Below are 23432 nucleotides of genomic sequence, written 5' to 3'. Positions count from 1 at the left end.
GGGAGCTGAGGAAGAATAACAGCCAGCATCAACTGCAATTAATGAAATAAATTAGCGGCAGTCAGGGCGGCGAGCTTCTGGAGGCCACCATGGCCAACATCACGAAGAAAGTGTCGTGGTCCAGCCGGGCCGAGGAGTCCGGGGCAGCCGGGGAGGGGACACCGCTGCTCAACGGCTCCGAGCAGCCCAGACCCTCCAGACAGGTAACAGGTCACAGCTAGCATGGTTGGCTAAAGTTAGTTGTTACTCCTGCAGCATGAAGAAGATGCTGTGTCATGTTTTATCAGCCTCTTTACGGTGACGCTGAGCCCTGTTTGTAGATGCTGCACGAGTTATGGACGCTTGTAACTCATTTGAAAGCATTGCCGCAGACACAGCGTTCATGTTGGGGTGTGTTTTCATGTGTTAACGTGTGTTTGCAGCTGGGCATTAGACGAGACAGCACGATTGGTTTGGGGACGGGGTCTAACTGCATCAAAGTAATTCACTTGGTGTTAAATAACTGCCATGATGCACGCAATTAGGTTCAGTTTAGAACAATAATGGGATTACAGAGAGTCTGGGAAAGTGAATTTAGTCCTTCCACTGGCTTGTTACTTTGCTCATTCACTGTTTTATGTGGAGTTGGGAAAGGCAGCCTGATGGTAACATTAAACATATAACATATTCATCATTATAAACTGCTTTGGTGTCAGTGATAACTTTAGAAAGGATGATGATGATGATATATGAATATGATCATATATGTCCATTCTACAAGTAAACAAATCAGTTTAGATAGGGTTGCAGATAATCTGTGCATAGCCTAAATAATATCTCAATCATGCACAAGGTTGCATTGAATATGTTAAAGGGCAGATTAGTATGAAACAGCAATAGCAAACTCTGATAATATCATGAGCTAGTAGACCTGCTGTCTTTTAGACTGAATGGAGTTCACCCAATATAGAAACACACTGGAAAATCCAGCTTCCTTTTTCCTCTAATGACACCAGGACTAGCCAGTTACTTCTGCACCAATGGTGGAAGTAAACTAATTGTACCTCTTTTGATTATATACGGTAGTACATTATATCATCTGTTCTTTACTCATGTTGAACCCTGTTGCTCTTATCTGAATATCAAGCTTGGAAATGACTACACATAGCCACACATATGCACTGGAAATCAAAATAGAGTACAAAGTATTAATTCTTGATTTATTCTGAAATATTGTTATTTTTTTATTGTTGATAATTTGATCGAATGTCCGCTGTGGCTATACCACTGCTGTACTAGCATGTTTTTTTTTGTTTTTTTAAATAACCAAGACACTTCAAAAGAAACCTTTATCTTGTGAAAAAAAACTTAACCACTGTGTCAAAAGAGAAGATATTAAACAATGTTTTCTTCGGGCTATAGGATTATAAAATGAACAGGAAGTGTAGAGGCCACAGCTTTGAATGACTTTAGCACATCTGCTACCACAGGACCTACGCCGAACATAATGTTTCCCATCTGACACAAATAAACTGAGCGTCCTCTCATCACTGAAGTCAATCTGGATCAGTTCTCCTCTGTCGACACAACATGCACAACATGAGAGGTTTGGTCACTGCGGAGTGGGCTTTCAGTCCAGATTGTCTTAAATGACAAGACGCTGTGTGCAGAGACAGATCTTTGCCCTGTTCAGCACTGAACTGGTGAGCAGCTGCAGTGTTGAACTGATTCCCCATTGAGTCTTCACATAATCCTGTCCTCTTGTGCACTTTTTGAGAGACTTAAATTAATCTTTGTCCTTGTAAAGTTTCAATATTCTTGAAATCAGACCTGGTATGCCCAACCCCTCTCTGATAGCTGAGAGGGTCATCCCTTTGGCTTTCATCTGGACAACCTGCTCTCGCAGTGTTTCAGTCTCCTTAGAGCAACTGCCATTTTGCAAAGTAACCAGGAGAGCTGCCAGATAAACAGGGTGTGTCCAACAATAAGTAAATTGGCACCAGATGTCAGATTAACACCAATAACTGGGAGGTATCTGAAAGTGTTCTCTAATTTTCATCACAGCTTTTTTTTTTACAAAACAAAGGTTTTAAGTTATTTTAAAAAAAACATGCTCGGACAGTAGAGGTATAGCCCCAGCGGATATTCTATTAAATTTTGAACAATAAAAAAAATCACTATTTCAAAATAAATCAAGTATTAATAATTTGTTCTCTAAATTTGATCTCCAGTGTATATATATAAATCTATATTTCTGTTGCTGTCTGTGATGTCTGTAGCTGTCTGGAGGAGGCAGTATATTTCAGATAGGCAGACTCAGCACGGTGGATTTGGAGGAGGAGATAACATCAGACGAGGTAAAGTCTGAGCCCGAAACGCCATCGCACTCTTTCTCTCTGTGTCTGTCGCTCCTATTGATCATCACTCCATCGAGATCTTTAGCAGCATTTCTCTTAAACTGCTTAAGTGTAGTTAGTTCATCCACTATAATAACAATCACCAACCATTGTGATTTAAAATGATAAAAACAGAATCGAGGCCGTTTATAGTTTAATTAATGAGATTGAGCCTCGTGCTGTGTGTGTGTGAACACATGGAGTAGGGCTGGGCGATACGGCCCAAATCTTCTGTCCTGATCTAGTAGATTTCATATCTCGATAACAATATATGTGATTATAAAGCATGTTTTCTGGTAATTCAGTAAATAGTCTTTATGAAATAACCACATGGTAAATTCTATTTTTCTATACTATCCCCCATTTCCTGTCAACCTTCATCTGTGCGTTCAGATAAAGGCCTACAAATGAAAAAATAAGAGAAAAAATAAATGAATGTTTCCAGATACCAAAACAGAGTAATCAGACTAAGACAATAATAGAATTAGCAGCATACTTTGGTGTTGGCATGCAGGAGTTGAACAATAAACCTGAATGAATTAATGAATGAATGAATGACGAATATCCTGCACACGGCCGTTGGAAATCAAATGCTCTTGATTTATTTTAACCAACGTCTGGGTCCTGAGCTGTGTGCACCATTGTATTCTGGGTAATGGAGCTTAAAAGTTAGAGAAGCTTGTGACTTGAAGGTTGCCAGCTGGAGTACTGCTGTAAAAACAAAACCGCAATCTTAATATGATATTCCCTGAAAAAAAAAAATCATATTATAAATGACTGAAATTCGATTTAGTTTGTGCTTGTTTGACAATTTAGTTGGTGTAATTGTTTATCACGATATCTCTGTGATTTCATCGTAATATGATTCCATTGAACGATGATAAATGATCATATTATATTATCGCCCAGCCCTAACATAGAGCCATAAGTCCTGTTTTGTGAGATGCAGACAGATAAATTTGAGGGTTCAGTCATTTAGTAATTTAAATTAATCTCATTTGCTCCCTGCTAAATACATCTTGAGCCTAATGTGGGAACTCTGACACAGAAAGGTCCTGCCACTGTAGTAAGGGCAGTCGACTCACCCAGCGTGCACGCAAGACACGTGGTTGGAAACTATCTGTCTGAAGGTTTCCACTGTGATGCATCACAAATGATGAATAGATGCAGAGGCCATGTGCTTGACCCTGACCGCTCAGCCATTCAGTATTTTGTTTTCAGAAACTGATTGATCCCACACACAGGTCACTGATGAAAAGAGTAAGAGTAACAGACTCTCCTGCGTTAAAAATGTAAAGACGTGTAAATCATTTTGAATTAGCTTGTTACAGAGTCCGTTTGAACCAAGTTTATTTGTACAGCTCTTAGCACAGTTACAGTCAGTTCAGTTAGGCAGTAAAAAAACTATAAATAAATATTCCTGAAAAAAAGAGAAAGCTTTAGGGCTGCAACTTACAATTATTTGGAGATTTACTTTCTATTTATTAAGCGATTGGTTGATTGGTCTATTAAAATGTACAAAAAAACGGTGACTCTTTATACTTAAAATCATTTCAACGGATGAATTGATTTTCAAAATAGCTGGCGATTAATCTAATAGTTGACGGTTAATCGATTCATCTTTGCAGCTCTAGTTAATTCTTTAGGTCACGGTCAGTGGTGAGTCTGGTGACAGCTCACAGCCCAGTACAGAACCATAGGACTGATGCTCGAGGCTGTTCTTGCCGTAACTTGGCGCTAGGAAATCAAATCAGATCCAGCTTTGTTTCCACTGCATGATGAGAATGTGACGCCATGCATGTGATTTGCATGATTCTATCTTGTATGCTGTAAACAAACGTTGATTCGTTTACAGTCTCTTGGTCTGTTTATGTGAATGTCCGTTATCTCATGTAGTTTCTTTACTGTATTTGCTGCTGACTCAGGCGGGCCACAGCTGTGTGAAGAGACAATGGAGTACTTTTGAACTGCCTGTACCTGGCTTGCATGTACAGTATGTCAGAATTCTCTCTTTTGCACCAATGTTTCCTTCAACATTAATTAATCGGCATTAACACTGAAAAACATACCTACTAGAACCCCCCTTCTTCACTTTGGTTATGTTTCAGAGATGTCTTTACTTAATCTTCTGGAGGAAACACTGGTGCGTGCTTTTTCACTGCATCTTCCATCCGCCAGTCTATGTTCTATAAAGTCTCTTTGTTTTCTCATGTTTGTTAAAATGCTTGTGAATTGCTGCCGACCGCTACTGTATCCAAAATGTCTGATTACTCACACTTGATCACACTTACTTATTTCCCAGCTCCTTGCAGTCCCTCACATGATTCATCGGGTCAGAGGTTATAGGTCAGTGTTGGTGTGGTGACCTCTGTTTTTTTTTGCGTGTGTTTTTCCCTGCAGGACTCTAACAGGGGGCGGCCTAAAGAGATCCCTCATAATGAGAAGCTGCTGTCACTCAAATTTGAGGTAAAACCATTCTCTCACCAATGAATTCTGTGTGTCTGTATAGAATAGGAACCTTTCCAACTTTGCTGACACTGTAGTGGGTAAAAAAGATGCATAGAAAATCCCCTACACAAGGTTGGCAGTTTGATCTCCCGCCTCCTCCTGTCCACATGTCAGTGTTCTTGAGTAAGACACTGGCCAATGGTTAGGCCAGCACTTTGCATGGCGGCTACGCCACCATCTGTGTATGAATGTGTGTGACTGTTTGAACGAGAGGCTCATTGTAAAGGCCCTTTTTAGTCTATAAAATGCAGTCCATTACACTTACAAGCCATGAAAGCAAGACCATGTTGGGGCAACAAAGAGAGTAATAATCTTTTTTAGCAGGGTGAAAAAATCTGCTAATTTTTGGTTTGATATGAACCTGCTGATATTGATCCAAAATACGTATACGCACACTATTGACACACTGCTACGCTAACCAGGCTCGTGATTCCGAAAGCCCGTAACCTAATGCCTCTTCATGCCTGTTGCGTAAGATGTGAAATATGTGACCTGGACTTCCCTGATTGAAAGCAAATTTTCCTGACTGGATTGTGTGCGTGATTGAATCACTGCCTTTTCACAGCTGTTGCTTTCAGCGATGAGCTCACTCACGCCTCTCTGAACACCGCTCTCAGCTACAGCCTCCGATCCGGGCCTCCAGCCCACTCTGTTATCTAGTTCTTCATTTAGAAAAGTGTATATATTCAGTGACCGTCCACAGTAGTGGGTGTTTATCATGAAGCACAATAGAGTAGAAACCTCATCACCTTTATCTTTATTTTACTAATGTATTACGTGTGTTGTTGCAGAGTCTGGACTATGATAACATTGAGAACCAGCTTTTTCTGGAGGAGGAGAGGAGGATGAGTTGCATGGTAAGTGGAGTGGGAATTAACTGAATATATGCTATCCTAACTTATATAAATTCTTGTATTTTCTTACATTCTCTCTTCTCTCCTCTGCCGTTGGTTTCTCCTCCTGTCCTCCTCTCTCTTCACTCTCATCTCAGAGTTTCCGTTGTCTGGAGATCAGTCGCTGGGTGGTCTGTGGTCTGATCGGCGTTCTGACCGGCCTCATCGCCTGTTTCATAGACATCGTGGTGGAGGAGCTGGCTGGGATCAAATACCAAGTCGTCAAAGAGAGTATCCTGAAGCTTTGTACAAGATGCACCTATTCAGTCAAACTTACTGGCACCCTATAGGCGAGCTTTACTGCGCAGGGACAGTACAGAGTGACAGTGCAGTTACAGGAAAAATACATCATCATTTTGGTAATGCACTGCTATCCTTCATATATGTTATGTTCCAAATGAAATGACGTTATTCATTTTTAGTCATATCTATCATCTGAATGGTGTTCATGTTGTTCATAATAGATCTGAACCATCAAAAGTGGCCTAAACAGTTTGGCCATGATTGGCTTATTTCAGCCACGTGCTGTCAAGCTTTCTGGGTCTTTCCTTGACCTCTGACTTCCCACAGACATAGAGAAGTTTACAGAGGTGGGCGGCCTGTCGATCTCTCTCATCCTCTGGGCAGTCCTCAACTCCGCCTTCGTCATGGTGGGGGCCATCATAGTTGCATTCTTCGAGGTAAATGATGTGACCTTTTAGTATTTATTCATGACGACTTCTGGTTTGGAATCACAATCCGTATTTCAGTTGTCTTCCTCTTTTGCGTGTTTGTGTTCACATTTCCTCGAGTGTAAGAGCGGACTTTGACGAAGTATGTCAGTCGAATGTCTGTATTTATTATAAGCCATTTCAAAAGATGTGGAAGTGAAAACTAGTTGGTCGGTATCGGTTTGACTGCCAACAGTGTGCAATTCAAAAACAATTACAAAGATGAATGTGCTTCTCTATTCCTGCCGCTCTGGTTAGCCACAGTTTATTAGCTGGTTTCCGGGGACTGCTGAGAAATACGTTTTTCCCTGCAACCAGACTGATCAAAAAAGTGCTCCAGTTTTCAACCCGCTGTTAATGCCATTTCATGCGATAACCATTGAACAATTTCATTATGAGCAGGGTTCAAAATGACCTTCTATCACCACTAGCCACATTTTTTCCCGGTGAAAATGAGAGAAATTATGCCACTGAATGGATTTGATCATTTTTATTAACATTTTTGGCATGAAAAACAGATATAAAGTACAATACATACAACAAAATATACACAGAAAGTGCAAACATTTCATTTCAAGCTTGGGATCTATCTTTATCTATCCATCTATCTATAGATCTATAAGTTCCTTAGGCTCTCCTGATAACGTCTGGCACTCCTGGTCCTTTACTGCTTCAACTTTGAAATGACTAGTTCCCATCACAACATTTTTCGTTTTGTTTTTCTTTTGCGTACATGTGGCAATCCCACATATTCGTTATCAAACACAAGCCATACACGACCCGTCAGCCATTTGGCATTAAATTTTCTTTTCTTCGTTTCTTTGTCGATATCCTAATCCCCATCCCCTGCCTCTTTCCTCTTCTCGCCCCAGAAGTCTGTTCCAGCAATCGCCGTATTTAGTTAAATCTTAACTTTTTACTTTACTAACGTTAGCTAACTCCTTCCTCTTTCAGTCCAATTTCCTGCTTTGGCTCTGTTCGTTCTTCTTCTTTGTGTTTTCTGCTGGATGCTCTGTTCCTTTTTTCCAAGTTTTTTTAAAGCTGGGTTCACTGCAAACTGCACACAGCCAATGGCCGTATGAAACATTATCATGCAGCATTACGCGTCTTTGCACAGCGGGCATGGGAAATGTAGGAAGTACTGCCCCGGGGATAAATGACTGAGAACAGAGCCTTTTATCATGCATGTAATGCCTCATGCTGTACATCACCAGCCAAACTGGCTAGTACGTTATTATTAACACCCGCCAAATGAATTTCAACCTGCAGTTGGTGGGTGTTCATTTAGAACCCTGATTATGAACATAGTAGAGATATTACATCTGCAGTCGTGATTTATATATGTTCCACGTACTGTGTTTTCCTTCAATATGACTCTCCTCTCTTTTTCTCTTTGTCTCATTCAGCCCATAGCAGCAGGAAGTGGTATTCCTCAGATAAAATGTTACCTCAATGGAGTCAAGATTCCCAGGGTGGTACGACTCAAGGTACAGACACATCACACACATACATCAGTGGATGCCTTTGAACAGGAAGGACTTTCATACCCTTAACATGTTGAGCGTTTGTCCTCCGCAGACACTGGTGGTGAAAGTGTGTGGTGTCATCTGTTCAGTGGTCGGCGGTCTTGCTGTCGGAAAGGTAAACATTAACCCTCACAGTCTGCCGGAGCCTGATACACTCTAAAGAGTCCACATGACATTTAGAGATCTTCTAAATTACAAAACACCTACTGTACTGATGTTTTTTGTCGTTGATATTGAAATGTGGGATTGTTCAATTCATTTCCATTCAAAGTTGCCATTCAAAATTCCTCTCTCACACCTGTCTTCTTGTTTGCCCACAATCCCTCAGGAAGGGCCCATGATTCACTCTGGTGCTGTCGTAGCTGCAGGGGTCTCACAGGGCAGGAGCACCTCTTTAAAGAGAGACTTCAAGGTCTGTGTGTGTGTGTGTGTGTTTGTGTCTGTCTGTCTGTCTGTGAGGCTACTCAAAACTAGAAAAATATATTGGATTACAATCATCTTTTTCCTTTCAGCTGGAGTTACTTTAGTCGCTTTCACATAGGAGCCCCGGACAATCAGGTCTGGACATTGACAGGATCATAATTTGGTCATAAACAACCATGTCTCCTGCCGTTCATTGATTTTGTCTGACGATTTTGGCGTCGGCCCCTTACTGACTGACGTTCCTGAATCCCTGTATACGTGTTTTACTGAAGATGTTTTGCACAATTTGGAGAATTGTTAGATTTCCACAATTCTAAATTTTACCGTTCATCATTCAAGCATGGTTGTGTTATATTGATATCTTTCGAACATGTCAGTGGTTCGGTTGTGTTTAAGTAAAATGATGTATATTAATAAGTGTGTGATTGTGTTTGTAGATCTTTGAATACTTCCGGAGAGATACCGAAAAAAGGGACTTTGTGTCTGCTGGAGCTGCTGCCGGAGTTTCAGCTGCTTTTGGAGCACCAGTCGGTAAAAACATAGCAACCTCAACAGAGCACAGTATAAACATGTGCTTTGTTATTAATCTGTCTTAGTTGTGTGTGTGCAGTTTAGCTGCTGCAAAGCCAACCAGTATGGCTGCATGCCCAATCTCAGGACAAAGAAACCTGTTAGGAAACTTTTGTATTGGACTGGACTGTGTCACTATCAGGTCATCAGGTCTGTAGGTCTTTAAAAGTCTGGAAAAAGATATTGATTTAATTTTCCTGTAAAAGGGCCCTAGGCAGTATTAAAAAAAGTCTGAAATACAATTTGCAAAACTCTTGAATATTTGATCTTGCCTCCTGTGGGCAGTCATTTTTTTTTCATTTTAGTGTCTGCAGTCAGGAAACATCTGTAAACAAAAAAAATGGTTTGTTTTGACAGATGATTGTGTGTGCAGGAGGAGTTGAGTGCACCATCAGACATGTAGCAAACACTGTCACTACCGCTAACTACAGGAGCTACGAAGCTCATTGACACATAATGGGCAAGTGTAGATTTGAACAAAAACTTGATTGATCATCCATCCATTTTAAGCCACTCGTCTGGATCCAGGTCACATTGCATATAACATTTTTTATTGTTAGAAGTGATTATCATATAATGCTGTAAAGTACTGTACTAAATTACGATTATAATAGATCATGTTATTCGTACTGGTTTTCCATCATACTTTCACGCGGTAAATGGTAACAAGTGATATTAAAAGGTCTTACATTTCACTTGGTGATCCATTCCCTGACTTCCCTTGAATATCTTGTTGATTCTTGTTGTGATAGTTAAATGCTTCAAAAACCATGTCTTAGTCTGTTATGTGCTACCATCATGCGAAAAGAGTGTTTACAGTTCAGTTTATGTAAACCCAGTAAATGTTCAGCTCCTACCGTGCACTAATCAATCAACATGCTGTGTGGAGGACGGCGTGTGCCAGCTACCTCAGCATGGATACTCATCTTCTAAGTGAATCGAAGGGATTTTTTGTTTTTTAAATTCTGCTTTGTGTCTTTGGTCGACAGGCGGCGTTCTGTTCTCTTTAGAGGAGGGAGCTTCTTTCTGGAACCAGATGCTCACATGGAGGATAGTAGGTCCTACATATCATACATACACCCACATCATGAACTTCTTATTAACAAGTGTGTTATGTTGTCAAGGAAAATCAGATCAGGAGGTTTGTATCTAGAATATTAATACTGTTTTGCGTCTCCTGTCCTCCCTTCTCACCTGCAGTTCTTTGCCTCCATGATCTCTACCTTCACCCTGAACTTCTTCCTCAGTATCTATAACAACAAACCGGGAGACCTTTCTAGCCCCGGTCTCATCAATTTTGGGCGCTTTGAGAATGATGTGAGTAACGTTTATCATATATTGTGTATTTTCCCAGCTTTTATTTTGTTTGTTAGCCAGTGTAAAAGATGACTTGATGTACTTTTTTTTCTTTTTCAGAGTGTGGCCTATAACCTCTATGAGATTCCCTTGTTCATCGCAATGGGAGCTATAGGTAAAAACTATTTTATGTATCTGGGAGTTTGATTCTTCTTAGAGTGCCATTGTCTAACTGTAAGGAGGCCATGAATACTGTGATAGTATATAATAATAATAATAACATCAGTATATTTGATTATGTTGGTGTTTGAAAATCCCATGTGTATATTTCCTGTTTTTCGTCCATCCCTGTGCAGGTGGATTGCTCGGAGCTCTGTTCAATGTGCTCAACTACTGGCTCACCATCTTCAGGATCCGGTAAGGCTAAGAAAGTCATCGAATTAATACAAGTGAAAAAAAACAACTAGTTTTTATCAACTTGGGGAAGAAAGTTTCAACAAAAGGTCAGGTGACAAACAGTGTGAACAATTGCTTTCTGTGTGTGGCGTGCCAAGAAAAACAACACATGGTAGCATTAAGGCTTTGCTCATACCTGTCAAAAACAGGGTGGGGTGCAAGATGAGGAAGTTTCTCAATATGTCAGCATCTTGTGATTTGAAGTGTTTAAAAATAGTCAGAGTAAGAACAGGTATAATCACTGGGGGACTGACTGATCTGGCAGGAGACTTCTGCTAAGATACCCGAGGTTCCTGCTTCCGTGTCTAAAGCTGGACGGTACATGTTTTGCAGTTTGTGCGTCGATATGAGTCGGTAGTTTATTCAATTCAAGATTCAAGATTCAAGAAGCTTTATTTATCCCGAGGGAAATTATTGTGCAACAGTTTCATACAAAGGCGGAAAAGGATCAGAGTAACAATAAGCATAAACATAAATCAAATCAAAATAAAGCTAACGTCAGATAAATCAAGCAATGAACCAAGTGTGACAGAGTGCAACAGACGTCGTGGTTAAGCGTAGGTATATACAATATACAACAATACGCAGCGTGCAGTTTAGCAGCAGATTGAAATAAAATAAGCACAAACTAAATAAGTGAGAAGGAGCGATAAGTTATAAGTGTTAAAAATGTTAAAAATGTAGCAGCATGTCCTACAGAACTAAGTGACAGTATGGCACAGTGGAGTGTAGCAGCATTTCGTACTTCAGTCAGTTACAGTAAACCACAGTGAAATGTAGCAGCATGTCCTAAAGCACAGTAAGTGTATCAGCAGAAAGTTACAGTAAACCATTAATAAATAAATAAAGTGATGTAGTGGTGATATAAAGTGACAGTGTCGAATAGCAGCATTACTTACTGAAGTAAGTGACAGTACAACTGAATAAAGTACAACTGAATAAAGTACAACTGAATAAAGTGATGCAGTGATGGTAAATAGTGACAAAGTGACATTTTTAGGATACAGTGTCTCCACTGTTCCTTACCTGACTGGGGGGAGATGAATTATAAAGTTTGATGGCCGCCGGAAGAAAAGACTTCCTCCGGCGTTCAGTATTACACCGGGGGAGATGTTATAATGTTAATATAAAAGTCTGTAATAATTAGTATCTGACTGATCAGAAGGTCATTCTGTATTCAGTATGAGGTTGTTCCTTTTATTATGTGTATTTAGGTACAACATTAAATAAACGTAGTGACTTGATGAAGTCCATCTAAAAAGCTATATTTACTATCATAACTAAAGCTTTCAGACTGAGACACCCACAGATATAAACTTTTATCAGATTTTATCACATGATCGGTTAAGTTCTCTTGTATGGGCGTGTTGTATGGAGTTTCCATAAAACACTAGAGCATATATGTGAATTTATAAAAATGTGATTGGTTCACAGCTGTGATGTAATCAAGGTTCAAGGGTTCACGGTTATCTTTATTGTCCCACTAAAGGAAATTTGTTACATATAACATACGAATACAAGACAATGTCAGCGACACAGCAGCACAATAAATCACAGAACTGGAGCAGGGAAATGGAAATCCTGAATTTTTGACAAACATGAACAAAAGTGCAAATGTGCACACTAGCAAGACAAAAGGCAAGAAATGCAGTGCAGCGCCCTGAGGGCAAAAGCTTAAACTAGAGGACCTGCCTGTTAAAAATGTCCAGGAGCTCGGTTGGACTCCACCCTGAAATTTTATTGCTCATTTCAAAAAGACTTCCCAGTCTATCCGGCTGTTAAAACGTAACGAAACACCCTTTCAAAATATGATTTCCGGGTCCAAGCCGTTCCGAGCCTCTTATTTCTACGTCGTCGCTGTGCCATGTTCCCTGTTGTTTGAACGGATCTGAGTTTTTTAAAATCATCGTAATTGTCATTTTACCTCTTTCCTATTGATGAAAAAGATGTCTATCTGACGAAAGAGGTGATCGTAATTGTTCACATCTTTTGGACCCAGAAATCATATGTCAGACTTAACAGCCGGATTCTTGTTGGACAGATTCCGATTTTGAAAGGATAAAGCCTAAAGGTTCAAGTATATGGATCCACAAGGTTTTTGTGATGACGTGCATAGTGACCCATTAAATTCTGGAAAATACCTCAACCTGCTCAGTCCCTGTGAATAGAATGAATATGGCTTAATTAAGTAGTCGTAGCCATAATTGGCCAGTATCAGAATAGATATATACATGAGTTATGTGCCAAAGCTGTGTACTCAATGTTTTTATTGCACCCAGAGTTTCCTCATCACTTGGGAAAGTCCATAATGAGACTGACAATACGTCATTAAGCCATTATGTGTGGGATTTTAAAAAGTCCGACTTCAATGCCACCCTGTTTGCGTATGTGTTACAGATATGTTCATCGCCCTTATTTACAAGTGATGGAGGCTATGTTGGTTGCTGCAGTGACCGCGACAGTGTCATTCACCATGATTTACTTCTCCAATGACTGTCAGCCTCTGGGGCCAGAGCACACGGAGGAGTACCCACTGCAGGTACACACACACACACATACACACACACACACACACACACACACACACACGTCACTTAGGTCCCATCCACACAAAGACGCGTTTTCCTGTAACCGCACAACTTTAGAATAATTTTGGTAGACCGTCCACGCGCAGCCGGCGTTATCGGAGCCTGAAACTGTCATGCATGTCGCTACTCTCAGCGACATGCATGGGAATGAATTAGGCCCACCATATATTCCTCCCTTTTCCCTGATGCTCCGAATAAGTCGCTAAATTGGTCGCAAGTGGCTTTTTATAAAAAAAAGTTTCTAAGAAGGTCTGAAAAGTCGTTAAATCTAGTGAGACAGTGACCACCTGTAAGTGCTTTGGTACAGGGAAGAGGCTCACAGCAGCACCCTCTGCGGACGTACCCTTTAGTTCATGTATTAAAGCTAAAACTGGGAAAGTCACAGTCACACGGTGTCACAAGAACAGTTGGTTATCATTACAGTTTTAGAATGGACAATTTGATGTGCATGATTGATTAATCAGACAGACACGAGTGCAGATGCAGATAAGATGTGTCTCTTGTCACAGTTAGAAAAGTTTCAGTCAGTAGGTTTTACCACCATTAATGTCATGAGAACAATACTGCTAAAGGATCCAAGAAGAGTACAACATTTTTAACATCCAAGTTCCCCAGAGGACGAAACTTTACTGACTTTGATGATCCCTGGAAAAGTCATTTTTCCAGTCATGGAAAATGCATCAAAAATGAGAGAAGAACTTGTGCTGTCCTGAAAAACTATTTCAACATTGTTCAGCTTTCCTTTAGCTGAGACTGAAGACTATCCATCAGATTTCCCCAAAACGGATAACATTGTCATGTGAAATCATATTAATGTTCAAATGATAACATTTCTGAACAATATTTTTGAATAGGTTGTTATCATATGGACACTTGTTATGTATGCTACTGTTTTAGTGCAGTGAATTGATTTTGGGGAAAACAGCCGTTTTATCCGAGTGAAAGTACTTTAAAGTGGGTTTTTCTCAGGGCTAAATTACATGGTATTGTATCGATGCATAGACTTATTACTCGCCAATACCAAGTTCAGCCTTTTAGGCAGTATCAGAGGCATTTATGGTATTGGAATTGGTATCGATACACTGCTGCTGAACGGTGTGCATACAAACAGCCTGATATTTATTCATTGATTTTAATAAGGCAAGTGCAGAATCCTTTTTTTGTTTTTTATAGAACTTGTAACTCATTATAACTTGGTTGTATTAATACAGTTAAATATATCATAATGTGTAAGCAAGCAAGAAATGATTTCATGGATAAGGTATAGCCACAGGCTTCCACAGAGATGAACATATTAATGCGTGGTGCGATCCCCTTTAGAAAAGATTGGAAACCCTGACAACAATCCAATCCAATCAGATGTGGTTGGCATAACGTCACTGCTCTTCATCTATCCTTAAAACATTTGTTTTTAGAAATGTATGTCAGCTGGTAGATAGCATAAAAAATCTTCAACAAAAACAGGAAGGAGAGTTCTTTGTCTCTCCTCTTTTTTCCTGTAGTTGATTCACTCTTATCACTTTCTGTCTCTCTCAGCTGTTCTGTGCAGATGGGGAGTACAACTCCATGGCAACCGCCTTCTTTAACACTCCTGAGAGAAGTGTTCGTAGTCTCTTCCACAACCAGCCAGGTAAAGCTGCCATTTCTTCCTCCTTTTGTTTTGCACATGGCCCAAGTGGAGGGAAGCAGGAAACATTGTGTTCACTTATCATTTTCACCTCTCACCCCTCTCTTCCTTAAAGGGACCTACAATCCCTTGACCCTTGGTTTGTTCACCCTGACTTATTTCTTCCTGGCGTGTTGGACCTACGGCCTGGCGGTGTCTGCTGGAGTCTTCATCCCATCTCTGCTGATAGGAGCAGCCTGGGGAAGACTCTGTGGAATACTGTTGGCCTCCATCACCTCCTCTGACTCGGTTAGTGTGTGTGTGTGTGTGTGTGTATTATGGATGAGACTAAACCTTATTGAAAACCACATTTCTCATAACTCCTGATGCCAACATTGGTATTCGCTCCTCCTCCTTTTATCTAAAGGAACTTTAACTTCCTTTCTTCTGAAACTTCATTGGTGTCGTCCTGGTTTTTTGTTGAGAACCAATTTTGCTGATTGATTCTTATATATAAATATAAACGATTATACCAGCTTATCAGAATGAGCGAGTCAAAACACTACATACACACAATGTGGTCAAATCTCACTGTTAGACATCCTTAAATTGATGATAGTAGGTTCACTAAACATATCTTCTCTCAACATCTCTGCTGCTCAGTTTCAAGGCTCACTGAGTGTGGATGTTGTCTTGTTCTTACCCTAGGTAGTGTTCCTTTCAGTTCACTGCTAAGTGGCTTTCACGGCTTAATATTGCCTTTCCAAAAAACGGCTATAGAAGGACCATTTCACACGTGCTCTGCAAATCTGAAATGATCTAAACATTATCCGGCAGAGCTGTACGTGAGAACACAAATGTGGAAATCATTTGGATTGGAGACAGACTTTGGCCTGCCAGCTCCCTTTTACAGACCCTTTCCCCGACTTAGCCCAACGTGTGAGAACAAGCGAGTAGGCGTTTTAATGACCTTTCTGTTATGTGGCCCGGGCACAACCTTAAGGGTTGTAATAGTAGTCATGTCCTGCCTCTTGTATGCTCTACCCAGCACCACCACTCACCTCAACCAAAGGAGCATTTACTGTAAGTGAGAAGGTGTCTGACACGAACAATCTCTTGCTGTCTGCTACATGTGTAAATGGGCAACTTCAGACGATGATCAGGTGCGGATATTAGAGTCCGTATCAGAAAACAGTATCATCACAGGGACGTCAGTATAATCAATATTAACTTGTGCTCAAATGTGCAAGCACGATTAGATCAGGGATGCATTACAAAGTCACAAATGTATTCACATCTCACTTTTTATAGTCCATAAGTGAAAGGAAAACATATTTAAAGTGGATTTTTCTTCCCCTTTTTAACTGAACTAATTCCAGATGCTGTGACTTACTGTTTGACTTTGCTGTGTGTTTTATTAGACCTGGGCTACACCTGGTAAATATGCGCTTATTGGAGCTGCAGCTCAGTTAGGTGAGTCAACGTTAATCTTTCTGACCTTCTTTGTATTTAGTACTTAACAGGAAATAAGAAGTGGACCATATTATTTCACATGCTCAACTTGTTGAGGGGCTATCAATACTCAGGAATTATCTTTGAAATAATTATGAGTAAGATAAAAAACAAATGTGAAGTATCAGTAATGATGCGCTACTCTTCACAGGTGGCATTGTGAGGATGACTCTCAGTTTGACCGTCATCATGGTGGAGGCTACAGGAAACGTCACCTATGGTCTTCCCATCATGCTCGTCCTCATGACTTCCAAGATAGTGGGAGACTACTTCGTAGAGGTGAGTAAAGAGAAGTTCAAAACAGAAAAGACAACTAACTCATAAAATGTCACCCAGCTTTTCACTTTTCAAAGTGACATACAGTAAACTAAAGATATATAAAGATATTTAGCTACATTTGAAATGGAGGAGCTTAGGAGGAGTCTAAAATAACAGCTGGCGGTGAAATGGCTCCTGAGAAATCTTAGAAAATAAGACAGTAAGTCTTAATACATTTTTCTTTCTCTGTGTAAATTTTAATCAACAGTGTTATTCTAAAGTTGCCGTTTGATTGATGTCTAATGGCACATATGTTGTATAATTCCCTATTACTACAAAATAGTAAAGTATGTTGATTGTTTGTGTAGTAACCATAGACTCCGTAGCATACCCGTCGGGGTCCGTTCTCTCAACTTAATCCAACCTTCCTCGCCTACGGGGAGTCGCCATCTTGTCAGACTCCTTCTCATTTCCTCTTACCAAAAAAGGGCATTTATGTGATGTTGGGGGGAGGGAGATACGTTCATCTGGCTGACGTTTACCTCCGAGGAGAAGTTAGGGCCTGAGGCTAGTCCACGCCCCTAATTATTCATAAACTTTAACCTCCGATAAAATAAAAACTAGCCTGGTACAAAAACATTCACCCCCCTCAGTGTTGTCATGGAGATATGACCTAAACATACAGACTAGTTTCTTTGTACCAGGCCTTAAACAGGTTTAATTATGCTGTGAAAACGGCCTGTTTAACGTGGGGGTCAATGAGAAATTGCTTTATTATGAAACCTGCCCCTAGTAGACACTTGGGGAACTGCATTTTGGCCACTTCCCTATTGGCTCAACAAGGCTATCGCTGTGGTGGGGGCATGGTAGTAACCCTAACAACAGCAAACAACAAAGACAGGTCTATAATGTACACAGGCCGAGTGTAACCTGTCTCTTCCTGCTTCAGGGTCTGTATGATATCCACATCAAGCTGCAGAGTGTTCCCTTCCTGCACTGGGAGGCTCCTGCCACCTCCCACTGGTTGACCGCCAGGTAAGGTCCTCTCTGTTTGTAGATGACAGCCATGTTGATCGGATGATGATATTCATTTAAATGAGTCCCGTATTTGTACTTTTTCGCACTTCTGCTCTTTCTCATTCTCTCATTACTTTTCCTACTTTGTTTCTTTCACCACTATCATCCTCCCTGTCCCGCTCCCTCCCTGTCTCCCCCACATCCAGAGAGGTGATGAGTTCTCCGGTCACCTGTCTGAACAGAATCGAGAAGGTGGGAACCATCGTGGACATCCTTAGCAACACGTCTACCAATCACAACGGCTTCCCAGTTGTTGTGCAAGTTGCTGGTAGTGACGAGGTAGCGTATGATGGTTTTGTTTCTGTTCTTTAATTGAGTTATTAAATTTATTTTATTTTGGATGCATTCGCCCATACGGTACTTAAAATGTATCTACCAGATGATGCATTGAAAAGTAGTATTTGAGGCTTTGAGGCCTTTACGGACCAGGGCGCACCAGATATTAGGTGGTGATGAAGCAATAGAATTTTTTTTCTGGAACAAGGTTGATTTTTCTGAGCTTTCCCACCGCAAATACAGACATGAAGATTATAAAACAAAAACACAGGAGCTCCTTGGTTGAATCAGAATCAGAAATACTTTATTAATCCCCGGGGGGAATTATTTTTGTTACAAAACTCCAGATATGCAAACAACAAATATTATACAAACTAAACATATATTAGAAAAGACTCAAATTTGAATTTACAGAAATGAATATTTACAGTAGTGAAGTATATACAGGATCAAAGATTGTCTGTGGTTGAGTCTGAATTACCGAGAGGAATACAAGATGATACTTTATTCCTTTCAACCAGTGCATATCAAATCCACTCCTGTTCTTACCTTTCACAATAAAAGTCCTCGACTGTGTGAATGTTGAGCTATGCCTGCTGCTATTCCCTACTTCCTCCTAATCTTGGTTCCACTCTTGAATGGGAAAAGTCCTGCTCCCATTCTCCGGAGACTATGAAAAGTCATACTGATAAATCACAACAAAGTAGGTGATCCACCACAACTTGTTGCATGTTATTACGGTACTTTCGGGGCAACTCCTGGCACAGAAGAAGAGGATAGACTGATAATACTGTAACAGAAAAGGATATTGGCTTCAATGTGAATAGAAACGGCCTTTCATCAGTGACACCTGCTTTTGTTTTTCTTTCCCATTCAGCCAGCCAAACTTTGCGGTCTCATCCTCCGCTCACAGCTCATTGTTCTCCTCAAGCACAAGGTAACATCGGCAATAGGAAAAAAATGTTCATCACTACTGTGCTGATTTAATCGGATACTTTGCCCATTTTAATTCAGGGCTGTGTCGTGGCGACGTCAACCCAAAGACGGTTTATTTGAACCCAATACCCACATTGCCATGACACAGACCTGGATTAAAATGGGTAAAATATCTCTGTAAATGGAGTCCCGTCACCGTTTGTTCCTTCTCTGTCCTGACAGGTGTTTATGGAGTTGGCCCGGTCCCGGCTGACCCAGAGGAAGCTCCAGCTGAAGGACTTCCGGGACGCCTATCCCCGCTTCCCCCCGATCCAGAGCATCCACGTCTCCCAGGACGAGAGGGAGTGTATGATGGACCTCACAGAGTTCATGAGCGCAACGCCATACACTGTGCCACAGGTACCTCACACACGCACACACACACAGACATATTACACATGCACAGATTTTGTCCAGTTCTTAACCTGTAAGTGTTACAAAGATGCTATGTTGCAAAATCTTTAAAGGAGTGTACGACTGATAGTTTGGCTTTGTTGAAGTGTGGTTTTATGAGGTACTTCTCCCCATTGCCTATAGTAGATGACATCACACCTCCAGGTTTGCTAAGCAGGCTACACAAAAGCTAAGCAAAATACTGCTGCGGACGGGGGCGGCTCTCGAAATGTATTTTAGCAACGTTAAAAAAAAAGGCACACCTAAAAAAATCAGTTTTAATTTAAATGTAGACTATAGTTGGAATACTTCTGCCAAAGAGCAAAAAGAAGGGACTTGTGTTGTGTTCCTGTCTCTTTTCTGTCTTTGTTCACTCGGTAAAATCCTTTTTGAGAGTCTTGTTTACAGGGTTGTGAAAATTTATATACATGAATGAAGGTCAACTAAAATGCAGTGGTTTGTTTGCAGGAAACTTCTCTGCCTCGTGTGTTTAAGCTGTTCAGAGCGCTGGGACTCAGACACCTGGTGGTAGTGGATGGTGAGAACAAGGTAAGAGTGTGTCTCTGTGTCGGTCTATAGGCCTTCTTAAGAACAGCTGTTTATTGATATTGAAGTAACATTTCTTGTTAACAACAATGGTTGTTAAAATGTCAAATTTTGGTTTGTGACCCTCTGCAGGTGGTTGGACTGGTGACCAGGAAAGACTTGGCCAGATATCACCTGGGTAAACATGGACTGGAGGAACTTCAGCTGGCCCAAACATAGCACACACGCACACACGCACACACACACGCACACACACACGCACGCACACACACACACACACACACACACACACACAATCCATGAACTATGACCACCTGATGCCTCGTAAGCTCTATGCAGGACACCATCAAGGGCCAAGAGGTTTGTAATTCTTTAATGCCAAATTGGTCACCATGACAACACAATAAGCAACTATGTACAGGCCTGAGTCATTAAGAGACACATTTAAATGTCAAACTGCTCTTGGTGTAAAAATTGGAAGGAAAATGACTGCCACTGACGCACAAATGTACTCCGTTAAATCTGTGTGAAGTAATTCACTTTGGAAGGATTCTGACTCGCATTGTTTTCATCACAGTGTGTTTGGCGTCTGCTGTAAATGCAAATGATCCCTCAGCATAGGGCTTTGGTACACTTGTTTTTTTCTTTCTTTTGGTTCTATGCAAGTAATATATAATTGACAGAAAAGAAGAGAGGATTTTCCCTGTGCTTATACGTGTTAACGGACCTCTCTCTAGACATTTTATGTATGGGGTCAGGCAAAGTCAGTGACAGAATCATGTCAAAAGAAAAGAAAACAGCCACTTTGTCAGCTGTGATACCAGAACCCCAGGTGAGAAGAATTATGATGTGTTCGCTGGTAAATGGGAAAGCCTCTGCTTTGTTTTGTTAACAAAAACATCCGCACATGTCCCTCCGTCTGACCTTAGTCTCAACATCAGCTCAACAGTAAGCAGTGATATCAGTCGGTTTGCTTATATTTTCAAATAATTCATATAGATGCCTTTTATGTCTTGCTATTGAACTAAATGAGACATTTTGAAGGCCCGATTTTGAGTGAGTGTTCATGGTTTGTAATAACTGAAAATATTTTGGTGATGTCAGAAAAGTTAGTATTTTCCATTGTTGTGTAGTTTTGCACTGAGTGAATGCTGTTATTTATTGTTAATGTTGAGTATTTTAATTAAATGAAGTGTGTGGTTTGGGCTCACGCGTGGTCAGGCTGAGTTTGGTTTTCCCATAATTCAATACACTTTGACAATTGTGTTTTGAAGAGAGGCGATTGAATGGCCACCTGATTATTTTAAATCTTGTCCCATTTTATCTGTGGACTGATACTTATAGGTACCAACATCATTTTTAACATCTCCAAAATGTTTGCACTGTGGCCTACTACTGGAAAACACACAAGTGTCCCTCATGAAACTCTATATGAATGTAAACCGTTGTTGACCACATATCTTCTCTTTCAACCAACCAATTTAACGCTTCGTTACTCTATTCAGGTTGCCACGTAAAACACTCTGATATTTCATTAAATTGAAATTTAGTTGATTTGTAAATCTAACATTTCTTAAGTATCAGTGTTATTCTTTTTCATTGTGCACTTCGTAGGTTTTACCGTTTGATTTAGTTTCCTTTTGTTGTCTTTGTTTGGTTGTGTTGTGTAAAATATGGATTATGCTTTATTTTATAACCACTGGATAAGCCTTTTGTGAATTAATAAAGCTGACATTTATCTATTGTTATATGACTTGTTTGTCTGTTTGATCAGAAGACATATAAACCTTTGCGGAAGAGTGACTTTTTTTCCTCTGCACAGTGGATTTAAAGGTTTGCCAGTCACATGTCTTGGCAGAAGAACACACCTTATTATCTTATTAGCTTATCTTCCTTAAAGGCATATCTTCATTTTTTTTTTGCCAGGATCAACCTATGACCTTTCAATTACACAGCAGTGTCTCCGGATTAAACACATTTAACACTTACAGATATTTCTCAGTAGAGAAGACTGATAAGACATGCAGCGGAGGAGATGTGTATGTTCTTCTGATAATACAGACCAATTACACACAGCTGGCTACAGTATAAACTAATTCCTTGAGGAATGATGTTACGACTACTCACTATATATCATTTCAGAGATTCCCCTTCCCATCCCTTATATCACTTCTCTTAGTCTCCACTAGATGTCAGCAAAAGGTCGGATAAAAACACTTTCTAATTGGACCTACACACAGATGTAGCCAAGTTACTTTAATGCCAAGAAACAGCTGTTCTGTATTTAAATAAAACCTGCATGAATCTTTGCTAATAGTGGTTATGTCCAACGGTATTACGGAGGATCAGAGAACCATAAATTTCACTGACATCAAGATGTTAAAATGAATAGAGCTACAGGAGAGGCATGTCTGTGATTTACAGCAGCTGTCAGGTGGAGCTCCACAGGGAACCTGAAAGAAGAGACTTAAATTAAACTAGGCTGTAGCTTACAACTGATGGACAGACGGCTGTTAGCAGTAAGTTAGTATTATAAAAGAGTATGGACCACACCGGTGTTTCCAGCAACACATGTACCATGCTGTGCATCATAACAATGATCTGACTAATTGATGATGAAATTCGTTGCCAACTATTTTTATAATTGATAAGTTGTTGCATCTCTGCACTGGACTAATATCCTCAAGGGAGTAAAAACAACTTATTTCTTCCTGAAAAAAAGACTCTAGACCAGAAACATTTGGTAAATAAACCTAGAATGAATGGGAAAATGACAGATTGAGTGAATACTAGACACGCAATGTCTCAAAAGCAAAAACGAGATTATCAAAAGATATCACTTCTGGAAATGGATTAAAGAGTTGACAAATTAAAGATTGAGATTTTAAATCCCACTTGACCACTATGGAAAACTTAAACCTGAAAAATAATAAATTGGCAAAAAACTATTATTATTATTATTATTATTATTATTATTATTTAGGCATTTCAAATGTACGGACCCCGTACGTTTCTGTTTTGGCTATTGTTCGTTTTCTCTGTTTTAGTGTCTTTGTATATTTTAATTTAGGTTATTATTATTATTTCTATATTTAGAAATACCCTTCTGGCAATTGTGTATAACTCAATTTATATTAAATATTTTAAATAAAAAAAAAAACTAGGCAACGTCATGACCAACAGTCAACGGCTGCTGCTGTGTTCTGTGATGCCAACGCGGTCTCTTGGCAGCAGGGGGCGGTGTACTTTCAAATCCTTAACTGCAGCAAGTCTAACGGACTTAATTATCGGGGCCACACACCGAGCACAAGAAGAAGACAACAACCAACTCACTACGGTAGCTATCCTGCGGATAAATTAACTCAATGTAAGTATATATATATTTTTTTTTTTTTCATAAATGTGTGTTTTTTTTAAATGAATTTAACAAGTATTAATGCTAAA

General features: G+C 40.1%; 1 protein-coding gene across 3 annotated transcripts; it reads left to right on the top strand.

The window, feature by feature from the left end:
- On the top strand, positions 1–21695 carry clcn7 (chloride channel 7). 3 transcript variants are annotated; one of them, XM_083930802.1, is made up of 25 exons: positions 1–203; positions 2259–2336; positions 4776–4841; positions 5675–5740; positions 5875–6007; positions 6347–6456; positions 7893–7973; positions 8065–8127; positions 8341–8424; positions 8873–8966; positions 9995–10059; positions 10206–10322; positions 10422–10476; positions 10658–10718; positions 13155–13296; positions 14882–14975; positions 15088–15260; positions 16373–16424; positions 16615–16742; positions 17671–17756; positions 17945–18077; positions 18952–19011; positions 19233–19409; positions 19911–19980; positions 20121–21695. In XM_083930802.1, the coding sequence occupies exons 1-25, from the start codon at positions 90–92 to the stop codon at positions 20168–20170; spliced, it is 2352 nt and encodes a 783-aa protein (XP_083786928.1). In that variant the 5' UTR covers positions 1–89; the 3' UTR covers positions 20171–21695. The 3 variants fall into 3 exon arrangements, with proteins under 3 accessions (XP_083786928.1, XP_083786927.1, XP_083786929.1); XM_083930801.1 differs by having other exon boundaries at positions 19911–19991; XM_083930803.1 differs by lacking the exon at positions 2259–2336 and having other exon boundaries at positions 19911–19991.
- The last annotated feature ends 1737 nt before the right edge of the window (positions 21696–23432 follow it).

This window comes from Echiichthys vipera (genome assembly GCF_963691815.1).
Source record: "Echiichthys vipera genome assembly, chromosome: 17".
Taxonomy (NCBI): domain Eukaryota; kingdom Metazoa; phylum Chordata; class Actinopteri; order Perciformes; family Trachinidae; genus Echiichthys; species Echiichthys vipera.
The sequence above is the reverse complement of the archived record's forward strand: the minus strand, read 5'-3'. Positions and strand labels throughout refer to the sequence as shown.

Excerpts from the sequence above, each read along its gene's own strand:
- clcn7 (XM_083930801.1), top strand. The coding sequence starts at position 90 with ATGGCCAACATCACGAAGAAAGTGTCGTGGTCCAGCCGGGCCGAGGAG. Across the intron at positions 10,477-10,657 it reads CATCGCAATGGGAGCTATAG|GTGGATTGCTCGGAGCTCTG; the intron begins GTAAAAACTATT and ends ATCCCTGTGCAG. Across the intron at positions 15,261-16,372 it reads CCATCACCTCCTCTGACTCG|ACCTGGGCTACACCTGGTAA; the intron begins GTTAGTGTGTGT and ends GTGTTTTATTAG.